This window comes from Lemur catta, chromosome 5, assembly GCF_020740605.2.
Source record: "Lemur catta isolate mLemCat1 chromosome 5, mLemCat1.pri, whole genome shotgun sequence".
Lineage (NCBI taxonomy): Eukaryota > Metazoa > Chordata > Mammalia > Primates > Lemuridae > Lemur > Lemur catta.
This window is the reverse complement of record NC_059132.1, coordinates 74,106,184-74,131,133: the sequence shown is the minus strand read 5'-3', so window position 1 is coordinate 74,131,133 and position 24,950 is coordinate 74,106,184. Positions and strand designations below refer to the sequence as shown.

The 24,950-nt window shown below is 33.8% G+C and overlaps 1 protein-coding gene across 1 annotated transcript in view; it reads left to right on the top strand.

Moving 5' to 3' along the window:
- LRBA (LPS responsive beige-like anchor protein) overlaps window positions 1-24,950 on the top strand; it is a 613,453-nt gene that overhangs the window by 49,187 nt on the left and 539,316 nt on the right. Inside the window, exons 3-5 of the mRNA XM_045552108.1 lie at window positions 17,734-17,965; window positions 18,182-18,282; window positions 24,080-24,175. Of these exons, the coding sequence (XP_045408064.1) occupies window positions 17,734-17,965; window positions 18,182-18,282; window positions 24,080-24,175 (429 nt within the window). The remainder of the gene's footprint in view (window positions 1-17,733; window positions 17,966-18,181; window positions 18,283-24,079; window positions 24,176-24,950) is intronic.

Below are 24,950 nucleotides of genomic sequence, written 5' to 3'. Positions count from 1 at the left end.
TTCAGTGGACTTCTGACTGGTTGTCACATAGTGACAGATTTCTGATTTTTGAAATATGTCACTGCTATAAATCACTAGTTTGCTAGATTGAACTAGCAAGCTATTAAAGAACATGGCAGTATTTACTGTAGATAAATGCAAATTTAAAAAGGTTCTGTGTATGAAGGTTTAGATGATTTATTAGCCTTCAATGCACACATGAATCTGAAGTTATGTAATGGATTTAGAAAATTTCATTTCCTGTTTGAAGGTTCAAATTTGCATATTTATTCTATAATGTAAGTATTAGATCTGAGTCAATAGGATATATAGTTACACTCTATGTGATATCAATATATGCTTAATCATTTTTTTGTTATATTACATAGCAAACCTTTTTTAAGGTGTAGGGCAAGTGATTAAATATACTAACATTCCTTTTTTTTTTTTTTTGGCTGGTATAGGTTGGGAGGGAGAATTAAAGAAACTGAAGCCATCAGTAGGTGGATTCAGAATTTGTGCTCATGAGAGTTTCCTTGCCCTTTAATTTGTCTCATTTTCTACCAATTTGAGATTCATCTAGGTTAATATAATTTTCTTTTCAATGGGAGATAATCACTGATACAGTTAATCCTATGATAAATTCACACCTCACATAGCAACTTCTTTTTTTAAGTTAAGCCTTTTATTTTGAGTTAATTGTAGATTCACATACAGTTGAAGAAATAATAGAGAAATCCCTTATACCCTCTATCTAGTTTCCCACAACGGGAAAATCTTGCAAAACTAGTACAATATTGATAATGATCTAATCAAGATACAGAAAATTTCCATCACATAGGGAGCCCTCTTGTTGCACTCTTGTAGCTGCACCCACTTTCTTCCACTGTACCACATCTTAAGCCCTGGCAACCATCAATCTATCTGTTCTCCATTTCTATAATTTTGTCAGCTCAAGAATTTTATACAAATGGAATCATACAGTATATGACCTTTGGGTTCTTTTTTTCATTTAGTACAATTTTCTGAAGATTCATCAAGATTGTTCTATGTATCAATAGTTTGTTCCTCTTTATTGTTGAATAGTATTTTATGGTATGTATGTACCATAGTTTAACTATTTAGCTGTTGAAGGACATCTGAATTATTTTCACTTTTTGGCTATTACTAATAATACTGCTGTTAACATTTGTGTACAGGTTTTTGTGTGAACATAAATTTTCATTTCTCTGAGAAGAATGCCAGGAGTGTGTTTGCTAGACTGTATAGTAGTTGTATTTTTTAAAATTATTTATTTATTTATTTTTGAGACAGAGTCCTATTCTGTTGCCCAGGCTAGAGTGCCATGGTGTCAGCCTAGCTCACAGCAACCTCAAACTCCTGGGCTCAAGCAATCTTCCTGCCTCAGCCTTCCAAGTAGCTGGGACTACATGCACACACTACCATGCCTGGCTAATTTTTTCTATTTTTAGTAGAGATGGTGTTTTGTTCTTGCTCAAGCTAGTCTTGAGCTCCTGACCATTCTCCCGCTTTGGCCTCCCAGAGTGCTAGGACCATAGGTGTGAGCCACCTTGCCCAGGCCTAGTAATTGCATATTTAGTTTTTTAAAGAAACTATCAAACTAGTTTCCTCACTGGTTATATCATTTTACATTCCCACCAATAACATATGAGTGATCCAGTTTCTCCACATCCTCACCAGTGTTTGGTGTTGTCACTATTTTTTTTATTTTAGTCATTCTGATTGATGTGTAGTGATATCTCATTGCGGTTTTAATTTGTGTTTCTCTAATGGCTAATGATGATGAACTTTTTTTTCATGTGTTTGTCTTCCATATGTCCTCTTCAATGAAATGTCTGCTCCTATCTTCTGCAGATTTTCCAGTTGCATTGTTTGCTTTTCACTCTTGACTTTTGAGAGTTCTTTGTATCAATTTCAGATATTATCCCTTTGTCAGATATGTGGCTTACAAATATTTTCTCCCAGTGTGGTAGCTTGTTATTTCATCCTCTGAACAGGGTTTTTTTGGTGAGCAGAAGTTTTTAATTTTGATAAGGCCCAATTAATCAATTTTTCCTTTTATGGATCTTGCTTTTGGTGTCAGGTTCCTAGCCCTAAATTCTGAAGATTTTCTCCTATGTTTTTCTAAAAATTTTATGTTTACATTTAAGTCTGTGATCCATATTGAGTTAGGTTTTGTGTAAGGTGTGATACTTAGGTAAAGGTTCATTTGTTTGCGTATAGATGTCTAGTTGCTCCAGCATCATTGAAAAGACTATCCTTCCTCCATTGAATTGCTTTTTGCACCTTGGTCAAAGCTGTTGGGCATATTTGTGTGGGTCTATTTCTGGGTTCTCTATTCTATGTCATTGATTTATGTGTCTGTCCCTCCGCCTGTTCCTCAGTGTTTATTACTGTAGCTACATAATAAGTTTTGAAATTGGGTAGATGGATTCCTTTCATTTTATCCTTCTCTTTCAAGATTGTTTTTGCTATTCCAGTTCCTTTGCTTTTCCATATAAATCTTAGAATAATCTTTTCTGTATCTGCAAAAATCTTGCTGGGGTTTTGATAGGAACTGTGTTAGATCTATATATCAATTTGAGGAGAATCAACAGCTATACTATGAGTGCAGTGTTTCCCCATTTCTTCTTTGATTTCTTTCATCATCATATTATTGTTTTCACTGCTTAAGTCCTGTACATGTTTTGTTAGATTTACATCTAAGTATTTGATATTTTTGAGCCATTGTAAATAGTACTATATTTTTAATTTCATTGCCCACATGTTCCTTGGTAGTATACAGAAGTATAAGTGATTTTTTATGTTTGTCTTGTAACCTATGACCTTGCTGAACTCCCTTATTTTCTCTCTAGGAGGTGTCTTTTGGAAATGCCTTTAGATTTTCTATAGATAATCATATTATCTGCAGATAGGGAGAGTTTATTTCTTCCTTTCAGTCTGCATGCCTTTTATTTCTTCTTGCTGAATTGCCCTGGCTGAAACTCCCAGCACTAAGTTGAATAAGAGTGGTGAGAGTGCACCTCTTAACCATGTTCCTCATCTCAGGGGAGAAAGCATTTAGTTTTTTATCATTAAGTATAATATGAGTTGTAGGTTTTATGTAGATGCTCTTTATCAAGTTGAAGAAGTTCTCCTTTGTTTTTATTTTTATGAGGTTTTTTTTATCATGAATGGTGGTGTTGAATTTTTGTCAAATGCTTTTTCTGCATCAGTTGATAGGACCATGTGACTTTCTTGCGTTAGCCAACTAATATGGTATATTACATTTTGATTGATCTGTAAATATTGAAACAGTGTTGCATCCCTGGAATAAAATCTACTTGGTCATAGTGTAAATTCTTCTTATATATTGCTGAATTCTACTTGCTAATTTTTTGTTAAGAATTTTTGTGTCTATATTTACAAGAGGTATTGGTGTACAGTTTTTTTTGTTTTTGTTTATGGTACTGTCTTTGTCACATTTTGGTTTCATGGTAATGGTAGCTTCTTAAAATGAAGTGAGAAGTATAAAATTGGTGTTAATTCTTTTTAAAACATTTAGTAGAATTCTCCAGTGAAACTGTGTGACCCTTGAGATTTCTTTTTTGAGTTTTAAAATTATGAATTTAATTTCCTTAATAATTATAGGGTATTCAAATTGTCTGTTTCATATTGGGCAAGTTGTGGTACCTTGTGTTTTTGAGGAATTGGCCCATTTCATATAAGTTGTCTAATTATGTGCTTAGAGTCGTTTGTAGTATTCCCTTATATTTTTGCTGCCTACAAGGTCTGTAGTGATATTTTGTTTCATTCCTTGTGTCTTATCTCTTGCTTCTTTGTCAGTCTTGCTAAAGTTCTGTCAATTTTATTGATCTTTTCAAAGAACTAGCTCGTTCTAGCTGTTTAGTTCATTGATTTTTCTGTTTTGGTTTCCTGCTTTCTATTTCATATTGACTTCTGTGCTTATCTTTTTGTTTGTTTGTTTAAAAGACAGGGTCTCTCTCTATTGCCCTGGCACAGTCATAGCTCATTGCAGCCTTGAACTCCTGGGCTCAAGCTATCCTCCTGCCTCAGCCTCCCGAGCAGCTGAGACTACAGGTGTGTACCCCCATGCCTACTTAATTTAAACCATGGTATTTTTTTGTAGAAACAGGATCTTGCTGTGTTGCCCAGGCTGGTCTCAAACCAGCAGTCTTCCCTTCTTGGCCTCCTAAAGTGCTAGGATTACAGGCATGAGCCATCATGCCTGGCCAATAAAGCAAATACCTGATAGCTGTATACCTAATCTCTGGTTTACATCGCCTGTTGCCTAGGAGTTCACCTTCCCTCAGTTTTAATGGGAATGCATATGATTTGATTTTTTGTGGATAATATAAAAACTAAGAACCAATATTTTTTTCTTATCTGGTTTTCTACCTATATGTTCAGTGCCTCTTAAGAAGATTAAAATATCTTATTTTTTTACCCTTATGTTCAAAGAAATTATATACTTGTTTTGAAAAATGAAATGTGTCATGAATGTATAATTTTTAAAATGAAATTCTTTTGTAACCCTGTACTCCAAGATAACCATCACTAACAGTCTGGTGCATATTCTTTGAGTGTTTTCTATAGAACTACTATCATACGTAATGCATAAATATGATATGTGTATGTTAGAGGTGCACAAAACAGACCTTTTGGCCAGGTGCTAAAATCTATATGAGGTTAAAACCAAATATCATCATTGTAGAAAGAATTTTTGTGATACGAAATAAATGTAGACCAGGTGTGTTGACTTATGCCTGTAATCCCAGCACTTTGGGAGGCTGAGGCGGTAGATTGCTTGAGGCCTGGAGTTTGAGATCAGCATGGGCAATATAGTAAGACTTTGTCTTTACAATAAGTAAAAAAATTAGTCGGGTTCAATACTTGTAGTCCTGTTGGGTACTGCGGAAGGTACTGCGGAAGCTGATATGGGAGGATCGCTTAAGCACAGGAGTCCAAGGCTGCAGTGAGCTTTGATCATGCCACTGCATCACTGCATTCCAGCCTGGGTAACACGAGTGAGACCCTGTCTCTAAAAGAATAAAAAATAAATTAAAAAAGATACATGTAAAGTTTTATTAAAATTTTTAATTCTTATTGAAATTTTATTATTAAACATTTTAATAGTCAATTTTTGTATGTTTGATATTATAATTCAGAGAATACTTTCTTGGCACTGTGGAGTAGTAAATTGCTTCTGTGGTCACTGAATGGCAGGTTTGTAAACCTAAATACTCTTTCAGCTGAAGTGCGTTGAAGAGTACAATGTTACTTTGGCTAACTCTCAGTAAAGGATTGGTGCAAAGGGTGATTGTTATGTTGCCAACAACATATTGAACTAACTTCTTTCTCCACTAGTAACTGACCAGGTAACCAAGTAATGTAAGGATTTATCACATTTTGTTCAATGTTTAGGAATGATCTTAAAGCCTGGTACACTATGAAATTATGATATAATCTAATCTATTACTACCCTGTGTTTTATTATTTATGTAGAGTGAAACCTTGCCATAATAAGACATTTGTAATAAAAAAAAATTCAGTTGTATGAAATTTGGGGTTGGATTAGTTAGAGATTAATTAAGGACTATATTATTTAATCTAGGTTGTCATAAGAAGCACGGCAGTAAAATAATAGTGAAATTTAGTATTATACAGAGTTGAACCAAGAAAGCTCAAAATAATCAGTAGGCACTTCCTCATAATACTCTCCCCCCCTCATTGCAGTTTATCCTAGCCCTCCTTCAGATGTACAGTGGCAGAATAGGGGGCACAGGACAATAACCAACACTTACTTGAATTCAGTCACCACAGGGTTTTTTTTTTTTTTTTGCTTTGAAAAAGAATGTAGTGTTATCTTTCAGCTGTCTAGTACTTTCAAATGTATTACTGGCCAGGTGTGGTGGCTTACACCTGTAATCCTAGCACTTTAGGAGGCCAAAGCAGGAGGATGGCTTGAGGTCAGAAGTTTGAAACCAGCCTGGGAAATATAGTAAGACCCAGTTTCTACAAAAAAAAAAAAAATTAACCAGGAATGGTAGCACATGCCTGTAGTCCCAGCTACTTGGGAGGCTGAAGCAGGAGGATGGCTTGAGCCCAGGCATTTGAGGTTACAGTGAGCTATGATCGTGCCACTGCACTCTAGCCCAGATGACAGAGCAAGACCGTGTCTTAAAAAAAGAAAAACAATGACTGACAGTCTTTTTCCTTATTATTTAGCTGTTTGAATTCTTAATCATTTTTATATATAAAATTAATAGCTTTTATGATAAATAATTATTGTAGCAGTTTATTATTATAAGAAATATACATTAATTCCCCACTTTTACCATAAAAGCACATAAGATTTTTACTATAAAATGTCTGTATTTGAAAGTGAATATTCAAATAATAAATGCAAATGACTTGCCTTATCTACATTGCTGACATTGTAATACTGATTATATGATGTTAATATACTTGATAATATGATTATTTATCATCTATACTTCAGGAATGCCAGAAATGATGCAAAAGTGGATAATTAGCTCAAACCAAGCAATATATTTTGGCTTAATACCTAGGCTGAAGCTGAATTTTCACTTACCTCTAATTTAAGTGTAATTTTATCTTTTAAAAAATGTGGTCATAATGTAACTTCTGTCCTGTAACTTTTTAAAAAATTTTATACTATGTCTTGAACATCTTGACATGCCAGAACTTACAGATTTATATTCTTTTTAAAAGGCTACATGATATTCCATTATATATATGTCCCAGTGTTATATATATTTCTCTGTTGCTGGATATTTAGACTATTTCCAATGTTTCAGTCTTACAAACAGTGCTGCAATATATATCTTATTTTCTGTGTATAATTTTTTAGAAAATACTTTTATAAGCACTTGAATTATTGGATCCTGCTTTTTATTCTTCAGGTTTAAATGCCTTCCACTTCTCACAGTGACGTGGATATTTGAGATGGAAAAAAGGAACTTTATAGTATCCAGGATTATAGAGCATAATTTCATGCCAAAGTGCATACTGTTAGCTACTCTTACCTGGAATTTTTTCTCTGTCTTTTCTCTTCCTAACACACAGAGAGTATGTGTGATTTTGAAGAGAAATTTTAAAGCCTGGCTATCCTTTTTTCTTAATCTCATTTTTCTCATTGCCAAAACTGTCCTCTTGCCATGCGAACTGATTTTTTAAATTGGTATTTTCTTTTTAGTTTTGTTGAAATATTCATAATAGTAGTGATTCTCATTTCTTATATATTTGAAAACCATAATTCACTTAGCTAAATGATCTTAAATCTTACTTTCCTACCTGGGTATCTGTCACTATTTAAACATTTTAGCCTAAATATTTGAAATAGCAAATAATTTCTGATTAGCTTTGAAATAATGATAAAACTAATAAGTGGAACTACTTTATTCTTCAAACATTTTGTTTAAGTAGAGATTTAGTATATTGTGCTATATATTATTCTTTTACTTATATATTAATATTATAATAAATTCCCAACATAATCATAGATCCCAAGATATATTCACTTTTGTTGTTATTAAACTTTTAAAATCAGCTTATTTATCAGAGCTTGTATTATGTCATTTGAATAAATTTAATACCTGAAGTCTTTTTTGATTCTAGAATGCCCACTGATATTTTTGTACATGAAAACTTAGTATTATTATATCATTTAATTAGGATTGCATTCTCCTAGAAGTAATAGAAAACACATCTTATAGCAACTTAATGAAATACAGGTTTTATTTTTTTCATATAATAAGGAATTTGGAGGTAGGCAGTTGCTGGCATTAGTGGTTCTGCTTAATAATGCCTCAAGAGCTACTTTCTGCTTTTTCTGCCATTAAAGATGGCATTAAAGATGGCCACTGTGTCAGGTTTGAGAACACCAGTCTCGACTTTGCCCACAGGGATAGTATCAATACCACCAATTTTGTAGATATCCTGCAGAGGCAGATGCAAGGTCTTGTCAGTTGGACAAGTTGATGGTAGGATGCAATCCAGAGCTTCAAGTGGCTTGGTTCACTGACATTGCCATCTTTACAGGTGGCTCTCCATCCCTTAAACCAAGGCATGTTAGCACTTGACTCCAACATGTTGTCATCATTCTGACCAGAGGCACCAATGCTACTGTGTCGGGCTTGTACTCAATTTTCTCAATGTAAGTGCTGACTTCCTTAACAGTTTTCTCCTATCTCTTCTAACTGTGGGGTGGCTCAGTGGAATTCATTTTGTTAACACCAACAATTAGTTGTTGCACACCCAGTGTGTAAACCAGAAGGCCATGCTCATGCCCATTCATGGAGATATCAGCTTCAAATTCACCAACACCAGCAGCAACAATCAGGACAGTACAATCAGCCTGAGATGTGCCTATAATCATGTTTTTGATAAAGTGTCTGTGTCCGGGGTATCAATAATAGTCATGTAGTATTTTCTAGTCTCAAATATCCATGGGGAGATATCAGTGGTGATACCATATTCACACTCAGCTTTCATTTTATTCAACACCCAGACATACTTGAAGGAACCTTTTCCATCTCAGCAGCCTTCTCAAAGTTTTTGATGGTTCTTTTGTTTTGATCCTACCACATTTGTTTATCAGATGGCCAGTAGTGGTAGACTTGCCTGAATCTTCATGTCCAATGGTGATGATGTTGATATGAGTCTTTTTCTTTCCCATTTTGGCCTGTAGGGGTGGTTTTCAGGACACCTGGTGGCAAACCCATTTCGAAAAGCATGTTTCCTTTTTTAAAGAGTAATACCTAGAAGGTGTACGTATTACTGCTTGTTGGTCAGAACTTGTTCACATGGCTGGTATGGAAAGCTTTTCATTTAAGGAAAGCTAGAAAGTGAGATCTTTTTTCCTGGGCTCCATGTGCCAAATTGGAATCTCTTAATTATTATGAAAGAAGAAAAAAACGTAAACGGGGAGTCAGTGCAGTCTGTTCCACAGCACTTTAATTTTCCTGCAACTTCTCCCTATTAGTAAGTTTCTAGTGACTGTAAACATGTACAAGTTCCCATTCACTTAGGAATGGATTCTTGGGGGAAAACTTGATATCTTGAGATTGGCACTTTTAAAAACTAAATGTATTTTTGGAGGATGCAGATAAATTGAAGAAGCTTACCCTTAGTTCATTTTGCAAATATATAGACAATTTCAGAGAAAAAAGTGATTTACATATTTGTAGGCAGGTAGTAACTAGACCTGTCATAATATATAGGTCACAGAAATAAGAAAGTAGTTAGGGGCAGAAGCTGTGATTATACTTTGTCCAGTGTTTTTCCTAATATGCCTTACTTCTGTCCCATCTTTGAGGAAAAATTTAGCAAGTTTCCATTGAGTGGTCCAGGGAAAACATAGCTTTTCTTTGAAGTATTAGAATTTGCTATGAGTTATAGTCTTTCTAGTTTTATAAATCTTTTGAAGAGAAGATAATTATTTTTGGTCTACATGTGTTTCTTGGTTTTCTGAAAATACAGGTGATTTAGGTTAGTGGCTAATTTCAGCTTAAGGCAATTTTTTAATGTAACCATTGAGAAGAAGAGCAATCATCATGTCTAATTAAAGTCCTAAAACTTATAAAAGTTTATTTGAATTCTTTGAATAAGTTGTTTTAAAATTTCTACAATCTTGTACATTAAACTATAACCTATAGAAACCATGTTATGCCACCCTGAAGGTTGCTATAAAAATTGTTTATGAAGTTCAGGCCAAGACTAAAATATGTTGAAATGTAGAGTTTTGAAAAATGTTCTATATAGCAAAGGAGACCAAATCATGCTAAAATGCAGAAAAAGACTATACATCAGTTTCCATGCTACATTATTCAAAAAAATACAACCATAAAAAAGGTAATAAGATTACATTTTCACATTTCATGGCTAGTAAAGTGCATTAGGCTGCTCAGATATTCATAACTTACTGTGACATTTGGGAAGATTACATTTTGTAGTGCAGAGCCATTACTACAGCTCAGATAATAACTAGCCAATGCCTGGACCTGGATTATGATCCCTGTCATTGGAAACAAATTTGTGTTTTGAAGGTTGATCAGCTTCAAATAACTATTAGAAAGGGTTAACATGACATACTGTAGACCCTGTGCGTGGTTTTTAGTATAATAGATATGCATACATATAGTATATCAAATATGCCACACATTTGTATGTACAAATTTCTGCCATCAATTTTCTCCTTGAAAGGCATATTTTATAATATTTAAAGCAATGAAGGAATATTTAAAACACCTTTCTGGATATTGCTCTCAATATAAACTCAATTTAAAAGCTGGTGAAATATTTGGGGCTTTTTTGGAAATTACTTTCAAAAATTAATTCTATAGCTTCTTGGAAGGGTGATTACTGGTGGTAATATACACAGATCAAAATGAAGGATTGATGTTAGTAATATTAAGGTGAAGGTAAGGTCTCTTAAGTTAGTTGCAACAAGGTTTTGACCCATTTAGATCTATAAAGAGGACATATATAATAATTGTTGCAAGAAATTTTCACACTATTAGAACTCTTTCTAGATTTTATTTTCTTGGCAGCAGATACTTTCAAACATATTGGTTGGTTTGCCTTAAATAAATAAAGTCCAAATGTGTATGTGTGTGTTTTAAGAAGTGCCTCATTATATTCAGTGGAAAAGGCTTAGTTTCTGTCGTTTAGAAAATATTATTGAAGAGTTTGTCTTCTTTTTCTGCTTTACTATTACATCTAAATGATTTTCATAAAATCTTTTCTCTTTCAGATTTCTAATTATTTTAGTGTTATATGTTATTATATATAATATCGAATTATTAGTTTTTAAGGCCTTAGAGATTTTTTTGTTTGGCTGCCGTTCTGGATCTTTGTAATTCTTTTTCTCAAGAAGTTTTTCTTGTGCCTGAAGATTTTGTCACTTCTTTATTTTACATTCTGTAGATTGGTGGTTCTTTCTAATTATCTTTGAAAGAATATTGGTGTTCTTAGACCTGGACCAGACCTTTCCACTGCTAAAATTGATTAAAAATTATCCTTATCAAATTTACAGGTTGAAATTTATGGAGTGAATTTTCTCAGCTTTGAATTTTTCCCATTAACTTTCCTTAATCTTTGGCATCAGCAACTGATCATTATTGCCCACATTTAATAAAAGATATTCTTGAGACTCAACACAATTATATGTTTAGTTAGTATTGCCATGCTGCTTTCTGCCTGTTTTATCTCATTCTCACCTACTTTGATCATTAATAATTTTAAAAATTGCTAACTTTTATAAATAGTTTTCCCCTTTGCATTTGTCATTTGAGTTTTTTTTGTGTGTATGAATTGACTGTTCATGTCTTCCTAAATTGAGAATTTCTTACATTTTGTGGCTTCAAATGTAACTTTTCATGTTTTAAGTTATCTGGAGTTTTTTTTGGTTTATGGTGTAAGATAAGGATTTACCCGTAATTTTTTAACATGAAAATTGTTGTAGTTCCATTTAATCTTTGTGATACCACTCTAATCCTGTATTGAATTTATTTATATTGGTTCCAGGTTCTGTTTTTATTTTATTAATTATTATCTGTCTAGTACCACACAGTCTTAATAATTATGTTTTACCATTTGATTAATGATTCCAGTGTTCTTTTTGTACAGAATTTCTATTTACTTTTTTCACATATTTAATTCTCAGATAGAAGTTAACATTGTTCAAATTTCAGAAAAAAAAATCTCATTGGCATTTTTAGTGATATTGTATTGAATTTATAGGTGAATTTGTGAAAATTTAACTTGATAGAATTTAATACTACCATCGAGAAGCTAGTCTGCTCATTTATCAAAATTAGAAAGGTTTTTCTTATAAGTCTTATATATTCTTTAATTCATGCCTAGATATTTTATACTCATAGTTGGTATCAGAAGTGTTGTTTTAAAACTATTATATTTTCTATTAGCTAATAATAGGTATTTAGGAGAATTTATCATATTAACATTAAATATTTATTTTGTATTCATACAAAATGACTTTTTGAGCTGAAGTTACTGTATGACTTGATGTCATTGCTCTGTTATATATTTTCATTGAGAAAGGGATTTCCAGTTTGGAAACCTAGTATTTTCTAAGTAAACAGTTAAAAAAAATTCTGTAGAATATAAGATTCAGTGTTGATTGGCATGGATAAGAGCAGGCTGTTTCTGTCTTAAACATTACTGTTCTACTATTTCCTAAAGGCCTGGCATATAGTAGGCATTCAGTAAAAGTGTGTTGAGTGAGTTTATAAATTTATTGTGTAGTAGAGGTTTGTATTTTGTGATTATTTCAGTACATGTGTTGAACCTGTCTGGCATTTTTACTAAAGTATGTTCTGCAAAGGCCAGTATCCAACCAGTGTGCCTCAGTATATAAATATGGGATGTTTACAGCTGGGGCCCATTCTGATAGGTTTGTCATGTGTCTGCTTGGTGCTGTTGCTGTACAAAGTTGTTAAATATTTGAATAACTCCTCTGCATATTGTTAATTTTGTATTGTGCTAAATTATTTTTGACTCAATGAATATTTTATCAGAAATAGGCTACCTATGCCATTTGTATTTATGATAATTTTATAAACCCTGATGCTAGCATCAGTGGTGTTTTGTGCATTTGCTTCTTTTTAAACTATTTTTGAATAAGTAACATGTGTTCATGGTGTAAAATTCAAATTGTTCAAAAGTGTATACACTAAAATCTCTCCCTTTGCCCTCTGTCCTCAGACACCCAGTTCCAGAGGCAGTCAATATTTAGCTTCTTGTTTACCATTCAGAGGCATATTGAGCACTTACATATATGTCTATGTGTAAATGTTTTACACTCAAATTATAGTCTACTATTTATACTTTTCTCCACTTTGATTTTCTCACTTAAACAGTGTATTTTAGAGATCTTTTTTTGTCATATGGCGCGGCCTCATTCATTTCAATGGCTATGCCGTATTCCATTGTATAGTTACACAAAACTTTATAATTTTTTTATTTTGTTTTGTTTTTTTTCTGTTCAGTAAATGAAGTTCTTGTATCTAACATCATTACTTAAATGTATTTATTTAATATAATATAAATTTCTAGTTGTTAAATTGCTATTTCAAAGGGTTTCATAAAATGAAACACAGAAATATTAAATGTCTGCTTAACACTTAAAAAAAAACTTAAAATTTTTGATAGCCATTGTCAGATTGCTTTTTATAGATGATGTTGTACCAGTTTCCTAAATAACAATAATGTATGGGAGTACCCGTTTCCCAAGTTTTTGCCCATATTATATATTATTTTTATATGTTATTAAAAATTTAGAGTCTGTCAGTCAATATGTAAAAATGGTTTATTAGTATAGTCTTAATATTCTTTAATTTTGTGAGCAAAGTTGAATTTCTTTTCATGTTTTGGTGCTATTTGTGTTTCCTTTTTTGTTCATTGCCTTTGCCCAAATTTCCTTTTTTAAAATTTTTTTCAGGAAGTTATTTGTATTGTATTATGATATGAATTGCAAGACGGCTGCAGTAACTTTAGTCCATAATCCCAGCATGTTGGGAGGCCAAAGGAGGGGGATCTCTTGAGGCCAGGAGTTCAAGACTAGCTTGGACAATATAGTGAGACCCTGTCTCTACCAAAAAAAAAAAAAAGCCAGGCATGGTGGCATGTGCCTGTAGTCCCAGCTACTTGGAAGGCTGAGGCAGGAAGCTTGCTTGAGCCCAGGAATTTGAGGTTACAGTGAGCTATGACCGGGCCACTGCACTCTAGCCTGAGTGACAGAGTGAGATCATGTCTCTAAATAAATAAATAATTGAATGAATGAATGAATTACAAATGATTTTTCCTAGTGTATCATTTACCTTTTGATTTTATGATTTTTTCATATATAGAATTTTTAATTATTATGTAGTTAAATTTGTCAATATGAAGTCCAGAAGTCTTAAAATAAAGTCTTAGTTAGAACAGCTTTTACCACTTGAGGTTATAAAATATTTTCTCCATTTTTTCATTCAGTCCTTCTATGACTTCAGTTTTACATTTAAATCTTTGATCCATTTGGAAATTTATTATGGTATGATGGATTGATCTATTATTTTTCAGATATCTCAATCTAGCTGCCCCTAAACTTTTAATTAAACTGTCTTTGTCTTATTTAGGTATTACTTTTATCCTATAGTAATATACAAATATTGATATATAATTATTACATTATAAAATATTATAGTAATTATAACAACTACCACTACCAACAGTGCCAGCCAGGCATTGTTAGAAGGACCTTTTTTTTTTTTGAGATTGGGCTTCACTCTGTTGCCTGGGCTAGAGTGCAGTGTTGTCATCAGCTCACTGCAGTCTCTAACTCCTGGGCTGGGCTTAAGTGATCCTTCTGCTTCAGTCTCCCAAGTAATTGGGACTATAGGTGCATGCCCAGCTGATTTTTCTAGTTTTTTGTAGAGACAGGGTCTCGCTAGTTTGCTCAGGCTGGTCTCAAACTCCTGACCTGATCGAAGCTATCCTCTCACCTTGGCCTCCCAAAGTGAGAGTATATAGGAGTGAGCCACTGTGCCTGGCCAGAAGCACCTTATTCATGTAAATGTTTTCACCATTTTATAAAGTAGGTACTCTTAATTAAAAAAACAAAATAAAACAACAAAACAGACAAAAACCTCCAGTATATCCACAAGGAAACTTGAGGGTTAATGAAGTAAAGTAACTTGCCCAAAGTCATGCAGCTAGTAAGTGGTGGAGCAAAAATTAGAAATGTGGATTTAAGACTTTTGGAGCAAGGTGATCTTGCTCCACAGTTAACCCTCTAACCACTAAGCCCCTCTCTGCCAAATTCCCATGAGTATTTTCATCAAAAACATTGAGTTTTAGTCTGTTCATTTGTCCCTATTACCATATTGTTTTAATATTTGGTAGGGCTGTGCCTTTCCTATTACTCTTCATTTTCAGAAAATATTTTTGCTATTACTAAAATTTTTCTTTATGTAATTTATAATACCTTGTTCTGTGTTCCCCAGTGACCCCCAATCCCACACATCCACTGATCTGATTTTTGTCCCTATAGTTTTACCGTTTCTAGTCTGTTATATAAGTAGAACTACACAATAGATAGCCATTTGCCTCTGACGTTTGTTATTTGGCATGATGCTTTTGAGACTGATTCATATTGTTAACTGTATCAGTAGTTCCATTACCAAATTCTTTTCTTATTTTTAGTAATTTTTCAGTTGACGCCCTTGGGGTTTTCAGATATGTATTATCTAAAAATAATTATAATTTAAATTCCTAGTTTCTGCTTTTATGTTGCCTTTTTTTGACTAAATGTGACTTCTGTATCTCCAGGATAATATTAAGTGGTAGTGGTGATAGTGCATCCTAGTCTTTTTCCTGACTTTCATGAGAATCTTTCCATTTTTCCTCTTTGAGCATAATGCTGGGTTTTCAGATGTGTAAGACTTTTCTTAATTAAAATAAGTCTTTCCAATTAATAAATATAGAAAATATGATGAAAATATAAACCCACTATTTAGCAGATGGCCCAGTAGTAACAGCCACAGGCAAGATCCATCAACGGATGCCTAAAAGTATGATGAGAAACAAAGTCTTTGTATAGTCTCAAAGTATTCTCCACAAGATACTTAACGTCAAAATGAAAAACAGTAACTTTAAGAAGGAAAAATCTGACAGATAGCACCTAAAACAGTGATCAAAAATGGCGTCATCAATAGTTAGACATGTTGACTTCAGATACCATCTGAAATGATACACTGAGAAGGGCACAAATCACTTCTGGGGTATTCTTGCCAAAATGCATAACATAAAAAAGTTCAGGTTAATTGGCAAGTACTCTTCAGAAGTGTCAAAGTCATGAAAGTCAAAGAATGCCTGTATAACTGTCTCAGCTTGGAGGAGACTGAGCGGATGTTAAACTGATCCTGGATCAGAAGAAGGGCCTTAGTGTGACAAGTGACAAAATTTGAGTAAGATCTGCAGATTGGTTAATACTATTGTAAATGTTAATTTCTTGGTTTTCATGATTGTATTATATATTATATATACATTAGGGGTAGCTGGGTAAAGGGTATAGAGTAACTGTACTCTTTCTGCATCTTTTTTCAATGTTTGAAATTTTTCAAAATAAAAAGTTAAAGACAAAACAAGCAAATAATATTCACAAACAAGAACAAAAGGTTTATATTACTTCGAGTTCTTATTTGAATTTTATATTTTTTTAAATTTACAAATCATGTAATTATAGACAATTGATTTATTTAAGCAAGTTTAAGTAGACTGGGCTTAGTGTATTAGATGGTTTATAGAGTTTCTGGGAGGATTGGGAAACCAAGCATGTATACTTCATAGCCAGGACCATGTAACTAGGAGAAATTGACACTATAACACCAAGGGACTTTTGGCAAAACCCCAGCTGTTATCTCCTTATACTCTTTGATACTGATGATACAATGAATCGTACACTAAAATCTCTGCCAGAGCTTTCCTGGCAAAACTGAATGTCTTTACCACTGTGCTTGCCAGGAATTCTTGTCTCCTTGCATGCAGATACTGATCCTTATGTTGTTCATTTCCATTTTTTCAGTCTCATGCCAGTGTGTATTTTTTGGCAGAACCTGGGGCACATGTTGATCCCTGCTGCAAGGAGGTTTGATTGATTTCCTAGTTCTGAACCTTCCTTGCTTTCCTAGAGTAAACTCTATTTGCTTGTGTCTATTATTCTTTTATGAGCTCTTGGATTTTGTATTATAAAGTTCATATTCTTCTAATTCTTGCCCACCTTTTGGGTTTAGGAATGCGTAATGAAAAACCAAGGAGTATTCAGGAAAAAAAAAGGGTAGATGGATCATGTGTGTAACTATTTCTGATAGATATCTTTAAAAAAATCTCTTTAAGATAGCAGCATATTATATATCTTAAATGTACACAACAAAATTTATTTAAACAATCTAGTTAAATAGGGTAGCTCTGCAAAGGTAATTCTAAAAGTATTTTATTTCCTTCAAACAACTGGGATTTGTTTAAAATTTATAAACATTCCTTCTGTGTGGAGAGACTAAGTAAGATGGGAAGGGGGGGATAGGTCAGTACAGCTTTCTGATAGTAATATCAATGAAATAAATTTTCTTGATTACTGACTTTGGGTCTGTGACTGTGTGTAAGTTGTACTGATTATTGGCAGAGAAGAGGGATTAAAATGAGTAGATTTAATAAACCAGAAATCTGATAAATATAAACTCCAATTTTTTTTGTCTATTCTGAGCCTTTTCAGCTTTTCAGCTTTGTTATGAGCTCATACCTTGTTTAGGTAGCAAAGGACCTTTAGGTTGCTGTGTGTAGTTCACAGAGTAGGTAATTCGTAAGTGAAATATCGAATTAGAAGCAATTCTGGAGCTAATTTAGATCTTTCTTAGTAACAGGGCAGTAGGTAGGGATTTACCTAAGACATTCTATATTTGTTTTTGTTGAAAAATGCTTCCATTTTTATATTCTTGCTTCACTTTGTACTCTCTAAATTTGAAGCTCTCTTTAGAAACTTCGTTTTTTAGAACTTTTTGTTTTTGGTAATGAACCGTTTATGTTTGTGTAGGTTAGGAAAGAATGTGTTTGAGTAGTTACTAGTAATCTAATGTTTAGGAGCCTGGTACAGTGATACTGAAAATACTAATGCTTTTAATGTGGTCTTGTTTGTTTTTATTCCCTTGGAAGCTGGTAGGAGGACAGTTTGATTTGGAAATGAATTTCATTATCCAAGAAGGTGAGAGTATCATCTGCATGGTGGACCTACTGGAAAAATGTGACATTACTTGCCAAGCAGAAGTCTGGAGCATGTTTACAGCCATTCTGAAGAAAAGCATACGAAATCTTCAAGTCTGCACTGAAGTAGGCCTTGTTGAAAAAGTGCTTGGGAAAATTGAAAAAGTTGACAATATGATAGCAGGTATGACTTTTTCTATAGTACAATGTATATGAAAAAATGAAGTTTGACTTTTAAATATGTATTTATCTTATTGCATTTAGTAACATTTATGTAAGAAATATTTGAGCAAGTAGCATGTACTAGAATTTTAGTGTCCAAACTCTTAAGTACAGTGTATTTTAAATTTTCAAGAAATATAAGTAGCTTAATTATTTTACTGTTTTCTTTTGTTTCCAGATCTTCTAGTTGACATGTTGGGAGTGCTGGCTAGCTATAATTTGACAGTTCGAGAACTAAAACTTTTCTTCAGTAAACTTCAAGGAGATAAAGGACAATGGGTAAAAAACTTAAATACTCTTTGGTGTTTGAAATTATTCTCCCCCCAACACATACTAGCTTGTAAGTAACTGATATTATCTCATATGAGGTGAATGTCAAATTGAGGCGAGGAGATCAATTAAAATAGCATTTGGATCCATATGCCTGCTTTTGTTATGCCAAAACACAGGTGTGGACTAAGAGAATGGCTATTCTAGGCAGGCCAATATTTTGGTTTTTCTTTGAATTGTTGTTCTTTAAATGTACATTCAACAACTATTACAGGAAAAAAGTAAGGACAGAGAAAGAAAAGTGTTGGGTAGCAGTACCTAGCTTTTATTCGGTTGATCTGAGTTTAGCTGAGGCCCTTAAACTTGAACAATCCTCTCAGTGAACAAAAGCTCTGCCATTAATTGGATCCATCCTCTTTAGATGCCATTTAGTGATTCTTTACAATGGATGTTGATGGGGGTGAACTTATTTTGAACCCCAGGTGCCTTATCATACTGTTTCTTCCTGCCATTTAGTTAGCTGTCCCTTTAAGGAATACCAGTAAATATTTTCTCCATTTTTGTTGCTTTGCCACGTTGAGTGCCTTTTAGTGATCATTGCCCACAGCAACTGCTCAGCAAGCTGATCTTTAATCTAGCTTTGATTAAGTATATCTAAATTTGTGCCCTGCAGTTACTCTTATTCAGTGTGTTGAAATTTAGATTCTTAGCTTCTTTGTATCAAACTTCAGTTGTCTGGCTGCTTTTTAGGTTTTTATTACTGATTTTCATTGAATTTGATTATGTTTCTGGGTGTGGCTTACCTTATGTTTATCCTTATTAGAGTTCTTACATCTGTGGGTTTATAATATAATTGTTATCAAGTTTGGAAAAATTTTGGTCATTATTTCTTCAAATATCATTTCTTGTTCCCCCTTCCCTTCTTTTCTGGCACTCCAATTATAGATTTGTTAGACCTCTTGATATTGTCTCAGAGATCACTGAGATCTGTTGACTTTTTTTTTGTCTTTATCATTGTGCTTCATCTTAGATTGCTTTTTTTTGCTATAACCTCAAATTAACTGATCTTTTCTTCAGCAGTGTGTTAATTCCATCCATTGAAAATTTCAGGTAGTATATTTTTTATGTCTGTAAATACTATTTGGTTGTTTTTAATATTTTCCATTTTTTTTTCTTCATTATGTTCATATTTTCCTTTAAGTCCTTGACAGAATTTAGCACAATAATGGTTGCTTTAATACTCTTGTCTACTAATTCTATCATCTCTCATTTTCTGGGTCAGTTTTTTTTTGGGGGGAAGACAGTCTTGCTGTCTGGCACCTTGGTACAGTGCAGTGGTATCATCATAGCTCACTGTAAACTCAAACTCCTGAGCTCAAGCAATCCTCCTGCTTCAGCCTCCTGAGTAGCTGGTACTAAAGGCGCATGCCACAGCACCCAGCTAATTTTCCTTTTTTTAGTAGAGGTGGGGGCTCACTCTTGCTCAGGCTGGTCTTGAACTCCTGAGCTTAAGCAATCCTCCCGCCTCAGTCTCCCAGAGTGCTATCTAGGTCAGTTTTTTACTTACTGATTTTGTTCCTGTTTATAGGTCACATTTTCCTGCTTCTTATGCCTACTGAATTTAGACATAGTGATATTAGATGTAGTAAATTGTTTGTTTCTGAGTGCTGGATTTTTTTTTTTTTTTTTTGAGACAGTGTCTCACTGTCACCCAGGCTGGAATGTAGTGGTGCCATTGTAGCTCACTGCAGCCTCAGCCTCAAACTCCTGTGCTCAAGCAATCCTTCTGGCTCAGCCTCCCGAGCAGCTAGGACTACAGTCATGTGCCATCACGACCCGCTAATTTTTAAAATTTTTTGGAGAGACAACTTCTCCCTATGTTGCCCAGGCCTGTCTCAAACTCCTGGCCTCAACTGATCCTCCTGCCTTGGCTTATGAAACTGCTAGAATGATAGGTGTGAGTCACCACACTCGACCTGTCATATTCCTTTTAAGATTCTTAGATTGTTTTTGCAGGCAGATAAGTTAATTGTGGATCAACTTTATCCTTTAATGCTAGTTTTAAAGTTTATTTTGTTTTTTTTTTTCTGAGTCAGGTTTAGAGTAACTAGATATGGGACAAGAGGTAGCACAAGGCTGTGGTCTCTCCACAGTGTCTAGTAGGGTGTCAATTCCTAGTTCTATATTAGTTCTGGGAATTCTTTAACTTATAGCTGTTAGTGTCTTAGTCCCACTTGTTGAATTTTATCATAGCATGAACAATTTAGTATTGAGCCAAACAGTCAATGCAGATTTCTGGAGCTGCTTTTTCTAGCTCCTTCCTTTACAGTATTCTGTCCTGGAACTTCTATCCATCTTGAACTCCCTGTTCTCCAACTTTTGCCTCTGCAACTCAGTGAGACTTTCAGGTTCTGTTTAGTTTCCCTCTCCCAGTGCAGTGATATGGAAATTGACTCTCCGTGGAAAGCAATTTTGTTTGTTTCCCTTTCTTAAGAATGATGGTCTTGAGCTACCCTTCCTCCATGTCTGAAAACAGTTTCTGTTTCATACATTTTGCTTAATTTTCTAGTTGTTTATAGTGGGTCCAGGTCTTGTTACTATGTCATGTCTAGAAAAGGAATATACTGTTTGGTTTTGATTTATATTCAAATAATTTATTCTGAATATATAATTAATACATTTTTATAATACTTGTGAATGTAGAAAACAATATGTGAGAAAATAGCAAAGGATGTCAACAGATATTTATTTACAGAGGTAGAATCCCTACAACTAAATAAACACAAAATCAATACTTAGAGGCATTTACATTAAAACTGTATCTATATGTCATCTTACATCTAAAGTTTCAGGGACTTTAAAGTTGGATAATGGAAAGTATAGTTGGGGAGATAGTGTTATTTTATACCTGTGTGCTTTTGGTTGGAATGAACACTAGTGGAGCCAACCTCAAGAGGAGTCTAGTGGTACTTATTCACGTAAATTATGCCTATATCCAATGACTTAGTAATTTGGTCCTGAGGGCATATTCTAAGAAATTCTCACATAGTTCCATAAGGAAATATACGTGAGGATGTTCATGGAAGCATTATTTTTTATGGCAATGAATTGTCAACATTAGTGTTCATCATTAAGAGAGTGGATAGGAAAAATGTATTGGATGCGCAGAATAGATTATTATATAGCAGTTACCCTACAGAGTAATAGGAATAGATACAAAAAATATAGGAAGAAAGTAATAAACAATAATATATTTAACCTAACACCATTGAAATGGTAAGTACAAGCACACAAAAACATTTTTGAAGGAACGTGAAGAAAAAGATTAAACATGTTAATATAGCTGCTTATTGGGAGGGGGAAGAGAATGAGAATAATTTTGGAGGAAAAATGGAAAAAATAATGAACTATTAATAAAACAAGAGCAAGGCCTTGCTCAAACCTATTCATTGCATTTGTTTAGCTATTTATTATTAGGCATTCAGTTTATTTCCATCTTTTGCTGTCATAGTATTGCAGTGAAAAATCTTTGTGTCTAAATCTCTATCTGCCGTTGTAATTATTACTTTAGCATAGATTTTTACATGTGGAAATAGTATCAATGGACATGAATATTTTTAAAGTCTCTTGAAATATGACTATTAATTTATTTTCTGAAGGGCTTTCCTAGTACAATATACACTTCCCTAGCAGTGTCTGTGGAGTAAAGTGCTTATCTTAATGAATTCTTTTGTTTACTGGTTTATGGGAAAGGAAATTTGGAGGAATGATTTCTCTAGATGATAATGCAACAATACTGTACTTTTACTTTTTACTGCTTAATTGTTTCACTTTATTTCACTTTGCAATTTATTTTAAAAAAATCAGTGTGATTGCAGTGTGATTGTTCTTATGTTTTTATAATTGAGCAGTGTGGTTAATTGAAAATTTCTTGATCACTTATCAATGAAACTTTTCACTTAATATTTAGGTAAAATGTTTCTAAACTCTTTTACACAGTTAGCAGTGATAACTTATAGCAGCTACCAAAACATGATAAAGGCAAATCAATGATTTCACCTGTAGTCTGACTGTGTTTTGAACTTTTAATAAAGAGGAATATCCTATACTTATTTACGTATAAACTGATTAAAATGATAATGTGCATTTGATTGTACTTTTTGCTTTTCTTTGTAAATGTAAATGGGATTTTTCATTTCAGTTGTAGGTTGTTTCATGTATTAGAGACTTGTGGGCCAAAGAAGCAATCAAATGTTATATTACAGCTTTTTTACATTCAATGCAGTAGAGGTATATTGTAGAATGAAAAATAATAGGAAGTTTAACTCACTTCAGGGAAGACTGAGAAGTGCCCATTAAGATGAGCTCTAAAGCTGTGATTCCCAACCCCTGGTACTGGTCTGTGGCCTGTTAGGAACAGGGCTGACCTCTACCTCCACCCCTATATCCATGGGAAAATTGTCTTCCATGAAACCGGTCCCTGGTGCCAAAAAAGTTGGGGACCACTGCTGTAAAGGATGGATAGAGGTGGCTCATGCCTGTAATCCCAGCTACTGGAAAGGCTGAAGTGGAAGGATTGCTTGAGGCCAGGAGTTTGAGACTAGCCTGGGTAACATAGCAAGACCTTGTCTCTAAAAAAATAAAAAAAATATTAGCCAGGCATATTGTCATGCACTGGTAGTTCTGCTGCTTGGAAGGCTGAAGTGGGAGGATCACTTGAGCCCAGGAGTTCAAGGCTGCCGTGCGCCATGATCACAACATGTGTACCAGCCTGGGCAACAGAGCAAGAACCTGTCTGTTTAAAAAAAAAAAAAAAAAAGGATGGATAAGATGGGTGAGATTTACTTGGTTGAGAAGGGAATGGAGTAGGCTTATTGAGAACATCTTAAGCACAAGGAAGAGCTTCTGGTCAGGCCTTATTGTGGGGAGAAGACTGAGAGAAAGGATTGTGGATGGAATACAGGGAAAGGGGGTGGTAAGATGCAAGATGAGACTTAAAAGGTGGATAAAGTATCCTGTAGGGCATGTTAAGGATTTTGGCTCCCATTTTGATGGTGAAAGTACAGACTTAATGATTTTTGGACTTTATGATGGCAGGAAAATGATGTGTATTCAATATACTCCTTGACTTAGGATGGGCTACCTTGGGATAAACCCATTATAAGTAGAAAATGCATTTTTAATTTACTTTATTTTCAGTTTACCATGGTTTTATGAGAATGTAACCTCATCATAAGTTCAGGAGTATCAGCATAGTGGTTAAAAGCATGGACTCTGGTTTCAGTGAGTTCTGATCCTGACCTTGCCAGTTAGTTCTTGTGTGACCTTGGGAATGTTCCTCCACCTCAGATTCCTCCTCTGTAAAATGAGGCAATAGTAATACCCCTTCATAGAGTGGTTAAAATATTTTAATGTTTTCAAAGTACCTTTAATAGTGGCACATTGTTTAAGAATTATTGAAGTATTTGTTAAAATAAAAAGTGTTTTAAAGAAGGGTGGGTTGATGTAGTTTGTAATTTTAAAAGATCATTTTTGCTGCAGTGTGGAGAAGAGTTTCCAGTGTCAAACGATACTGGCTCATATTTATTGGACACCTAATATATATCCTATAGTATGACAAAACAAAGCATAGAGTACATTATTTCTTTAAAATAGTTGAAAATAACTTTTGTTAATTTATATGCTTTTAAGCTTATAGCATTATTTGGTTATTCTTGTGTATATTAAAACATAACTATATTTAAAACATATATTTTCTGTTTTATGGTGAATAATGTGGTCGATAAATTGTTAATTATTTTCATAGCCTCCACATGCTGGGAAGTTGCTGTCTGTATTAAAGCACATGCCTCAGAAGTATGGCCCTGATGCCTTTTTCAACTTTCCAGGAAAGAGTGCTGCAGTAAGTAAATATTATATTAATGAGGAAATCACTTTGAGTTCTCTTTTCCTTTGCTTCCTGAAAATGCAACCCTGTGAGCACCCTGACAGATTCTGTGTTAGGTAGAAGCTTTTCTGCATGAGCTAACTTAATCTTTGTGACAATTGTGCATGTTACTTTTTTCTAACTGTTTTAGATGTGACGAAATAGAAGCTCAGAGTAGTTGAGAAAGTGCTCAGAAATAGCTTGGGTCAGCAATCGAGTTAAGTACCCAGTTCTTTTAAGCATAGCCATTTTGTTCTATGCATTTATCTGTCTATTCTTAAGTAGCTATTAGTGTGTTAATACGTTCATATTCTGTCTTCCTTAACATCTTTATCCTTAAATTTCCCCACCTTTGTTTTGTTTGTACGTGCTGTATACAATGATAGTAACTCTTTGAAACTTACAGGCAAGTTTTCCTAAGTTGTGAGTTCCCAAATTATGTCAGTCTTAGCATTCTTGTAAGCTGTTAATCAGTTTATAAATCAGGCAATTATGTAGGATAATGTTTCAAAATGTTATAGGAGCATATCATATAATGTATATATATTATTTATGGAAGCTTCTTTATTACATTGGCCAGTCTGTTAAGAGCAAAAAAAGGATTTTTTAAAAAAGATGTTGCAGCCTGTTCTTGTTCTGAGCTTATCTTTCATTCGTTTTTTACTCTGGTTTTCATAAAATCTTGTTTGCTAGCCAGACAATATCTGCAGAAAGATAAGAATATGTTTTAAAAGGACATTTGTGATATTTG